At 32.8% G+C, this 4678-nt stretch overlaps 1 protein-coding gene and 1 long non-coding RNA gene across 2 annotated transcripts; one reads left to right on the top strand and one right to left on the bottom strand.

The window, feature by feature from the left end:
* Positions 1-258: 258 nt before the first annotated feature.
* On the top strand, positions 259-909 carry LOC139506895 (uncharacterized). The gene has a single exon (XM_071295566.1). It carries the CDS (start codon positions 259-261, stop codon positions 907-909), a length of 651 nt encoding a protein of 216 aa, XP_071151667.1.
* Positions 910-3414: 2505 nt separating this feature from the next.
* Positions 3415-4678, bottom strand: LOC139523215 (uncharacterized). The gene is made up of 2 exons (XR_011664578.1): positions 4325-4678; positions 3415-3579 (listed from the first exon to the last, which is right to left on the bottom strand). It is a non-coding gene; the product is annotated as an uncharacterized lncRNA (long non-coding RNA).

The following is a 4678-nucleotide window of genomic DNA, read 5'->3' as shown; positions in this document are numbered from 1 at the left end:
GTTAAAGATGTACCACTCTCGGCTGACGATGGACAGATTTTGAGAGCCTTAGAGGGGTACAATTGTGTAATTTTGAAGCACTTAAGAGAACGATTGCGCTACAATGACATGATAACTAACTGTCAAACTGGTGACAGGATAGTTTATTGTTAAGGTCCATTGATCTCTGCTATTCCAAAGTCTATTCCAATTGGGAAATATAGAGCAACGGTTATTTACAGAGGTCAACAAAATGACAACATTAAATGCAACAAGTGCATGGAACTTGGACACACAACCAAAAATTGTGAAAATGATTGGAAGTGTAGAATCTGTGGTGAATCAGGCCACAGGCAAAATGAATGCACCAGTGAAATGTCTTCTGAGCAGGAGCAAGAAGGTGCCTCTAGCGCACATCATGAAAATCACTACGAGCCGAGCGATGTAAACACACAACAACATACAAACAGTAATGAAAATCTTGATGCTATGCAACCAACTGAAAATGTAGCACACGCAGAAAATGATTCTGTCGCAAATACAGTCACTTACGATGATGCAATAAAATCACAATCAATCTTGACTGAAGACCAGAGCTCGAGCCCTCTATGTGAACAACAAAATCAACCTCCAGCAGCCAGACCAAAAATAAAACCAGGTCGAAGGGAAACGAACAAACCCTCACATACAACAAGTGAGGCCACCAACAGAAATTCCCGTGGTCAATCACAAATCACCAGTTTCATTCACGGTCCAAATCAGTCAACACGTCGAAACCAACATCAAGACACTCCAGTCAAAACTTCAAACAGGAGTGGTTTAGAGAAGTCTCCAGTGACGCCTACAGAAAAGCTACACGATGGTGCTAGTAACAACACAAGTAAACCAGATGCTCCGCAGGGCGTAGCTTTATACGACCGCAGAGGTTGAACCCTGAACGGTTGGGGCAAGTATGGACACAACAGCTCTAAATTTGGATTGTGATTAAATAGTTGACACAGCATAGGTTTCTGACACAGAATGAATGTGTTCTAATGAACTTAAAATTTTTGTTTTCTCTTAGAGCAATTCACTATGCTGTTGAATATTAATCCTCTCAAAACAAGAATGTGTCCTCAGTACACGAATGCCCCACTCGCACTATCATTTTCCATGTTCAGTGGACCGTGAAATTGGGGTAAAAACTCTAATTTGGCATTAAAATTAGAAAGATCATATCATAGGGGACATGTGTACTAAGTTTGAAGTCGATTGGACTTAAACTTCATCAAAAACTACCTTGACCAAAAACTTTAACCTGAAGCGGGACAGACGGACGGACGAACGAACGGACAGACGGACGGACGGACGCACGCACAGACCAGAAAACATAATGCCCCTCTACTATCGTAGGTGGGGTATAAAAATGTTTGAAGAAATTTTCTTTTTTATTTATGAAATTTCAAATGAGAAAAATTGAACCCAATTTTTTTAATCACATCCCCCTTTCCCTTATTCCAAAACTAATCTCAATTAAAATTTTTAATGGAGTTTGCAACAATAACTACTCATTTAAATACATCATAAAATATTAAGATGTAAAAAAAACTGCTTGTTATCACTGAATGTTATTTATTATAATTTATCAGTTGGTAGTAAAAAGTGAATATACATTGTATATTGTATATAACAAAGATTTAAGTTGATTCTGGACAAAGAAAGATAACTCCAATTAAAAAAAAATCTTGCTATTGCACAATATTTTGCAATTAGATATTTCTTGCTTACTATTCTGGACAAAGAAAGATAACTCTAATTAAAAAAAAAATTTGCTATTTCACAATATTGTGCAATTAGATATTTCTTGCCATTGTGCAATACTGTGCAATTGAAAAGACTTGCTATTGCACAATACTTAATATAATAATTTTAGATCCTGATTTGGACCAACTTGAAAACTGGGCCCATAATAAAAAATCTAAGTACATTTTTGGATTCAGCATATCAAAGAACCCCAAGATTTCAATTTTTGTTGAAATCAGACTAAGTTTAATTTTGGACCCTTTGGACTTTAGTGTAGACCAATTTGAAAACAGGACCAAAAATGAAGAATCTACATACACAGTTAGATCTGGTATATCAAAGAACCCCATTTATTCAATTTTTGATGAAATCAAACAAAGTTTAATTTTGGACCCCGATTTGGACCAACTTGAAAACTGGGCCAATAATCAAGAATCTAAGTACATTTTTAGATTCAGCATATCAAAGAACCTAACTGATTCATTTTTTGTCAAAATCAAACTAAGTTTAATTTTGGACCCTTTGGACCTTAATGTAGACTAATTTGAAAACGGGACCAAAAGTTAAGAATCTACATACACAGTCATGACAGTTAGATTCGGCATATCAAAGAACCCCAATTATTCAATTTTGATGAAATCAAACAAAGTTTAATTTTGGACCCTTTGGGCCCCTTATTCTGTTGGGACCAAAACTCCCAAAATCAATACCAACCTTCCTTTTATGGTCATAAACCTTGTGTTTAAATTTCATAGATTTCTATTTACTTATACTAACGTTATGGTGCGAAAACCAAGAAAAATGCTTATTTGGGTCCCTTTTTGGCCCCTAATTCCTAAACTGTTGGGACCTAAACTCCCAAAATCAATACCAACCTTCCTTTTGTAGTCATTAACATTGTGTTTAAATTTCATTGATTTCTATTTACTTAAACTAAAGTTATTGTGCGAAAACCAAGAATAATGCTTATTTGGGCCCTTTTTTGGCCCCTAATTCCTAAACTGTTGAAACCTAAACTCCCAAAATCAATCCCAACCGTTCTTTTGTGGTCATAAACCTTGTGTCAAAATTTCATAGATTTCTATTAACTTAAACTAAAGTTATAGTGCGAAAACCAAGAAAATGCTTATTTGGGCCCTTTTTGGCCCCTAATTCCTAAAATGTTGGGACCAAAACTCCCAAAATCAATACCAACCTTCCTTTTGTGGTCATAAACCTTGTGTTAAAATTTCATAGATTTCCATTCACTTTTACTAAAGTTAGAGTGCGAAAACTAAAAGTATTCGGACGCCGGACGACGACGACGACGACGACGACGACGACGCCGCCGACGCCAACGTGATAGCTATATACGACGAAAATTTTTTCAAATTTTGCGGTCGTATAAAAATCAAAAACAACAAAAATATAGTTCTGTAGATGTCATATATATTGAACTTTGAAATTAACACTAAACTATTTCATTTTAGTTGATATTATATTTTTACCATATAAAAAAAAAAAAATAAAAAAAAATGTCACTGTATATAACACTTTTCACTTTTTCATTTCTCATTGCTGGTTTATATATGTGTTTGGAATGTAGTCCGCTGTATTCTAATTTTCTGTTTTTGGCAAGTGATACCTATCACAGATTAAAAAGTAAAGAAACTGTAAAATACAAAGCATTTAATTGGTATCAAACTGCTTATTTTTTACAATCACTATCAAGCATATTGTTTAATAATGTTTCTAGTAAAGCAACATTGGAAAAAATCCAATTTCTATTGATCTTTTCACATTCCTTCATTCACAACCAGTCAGAGAGGTCTTCTTATCCTAAAAATAAAAATAAATATTTTTTACCTTGTTTGTATATAAATATTGTTCTTTTTTTAAAAATTGATTTGCATATGTATTTCAATATGAAACGCATAAATAACTGTACTTGTATTTGTTTGACAAACATTGAGTGTGCTAAAATTGTGAGGCACATGTCAATGTCTGTTTTTGAAGTCACATGGATGACCCAAATAATGACCCATGGGGTATATGTAAATGAAAACAATAGATTTTATTTATCTATGAATGTATATGCAACTTGTTATTGTATGTTCTTAATAGAAACAAATTGTGTTAACACTTTACTTGTGAATACATGTAAAAACATTCAAACTAAATATGTATTTTATCCTCTTTGCAAAAGGATTGTAAATACAAATACAGGTAAAAAAATAACCCTGTTTATAAACATTATTTACAAAGATAACAATCATGATATTTACAATAGTATAAATTGTATAAACTATAAAACAAAGAAATTGAATTTCAAATGTAAAAGAAAAATCAATAACTTATGCCTATTAATAAGACAAAGTAAAAGTCGAATCATAGATAAATGTTCTAGAACAGAGAAAAGCGATAAAAATAAAACAACTGAAAAGATGTCTATTTATAGTCTCGTGCTCTGTGAAGGTCAACTTCAGTGTGACCTAATTGTATTACTTAACGGGATTTTACCTATGTTAACTTTTAAAGTACACATAACACGGTAAAGGGATTATAAATAAAATTAACTACTCACCAACCATGGTATTTAACAAACATCTTCATATCTGTACAGTTAATTGTAAAGGTCTGCAACAACCTGATAAAAGAAACAGATTGATTGAATGGTCAAAATCCCAAAAGTGTGACATTCTTCTAATGCAAGAAACACACTTTACAGATAATTTAATAAACACTTTAAATACTGAATTTGAAGGTAATCTGTTACTGAGTAATGGTTCTAGCAATTCTAGAGGTATTGCCATATGGCTGAATAAAAATTTAAACCTTAAAGTAATTGATGACTATAAAGATAAAGAAGGAAGACTTTTACTTGTTAATATTGAAATAAATGACACTATAATAACAATAGTTAATATCTATGCACCAA

The sequence above is a fragment of the Mytilus edulis genome, chromosome 1 (assembly GCF_963676685.1).
Source record: "Mytilus edulis chromosome 1, xbMytEdul2.2, whole genome shotgun sequence".
NCBI lineage: Eukaryota > Metazoa > Mollusca > Bivalvia > Mytilida > Mytilidae > Mytilus > Mytilus edulis.
Note: the sequence above shows the minus strand (reverse complement) of the source record. Positions and strands in the feature narration are given on the sequence as shown.

What these genes read in the sequence shown, in the direction of transcription:
- LOC139506895 (XM_071295566.1), top strand. Translation starts at nt 259, where the DNA reads ATGGAACTTGGACACACAACCAAAAATTGTGAAAATGATTGGAAGTGT.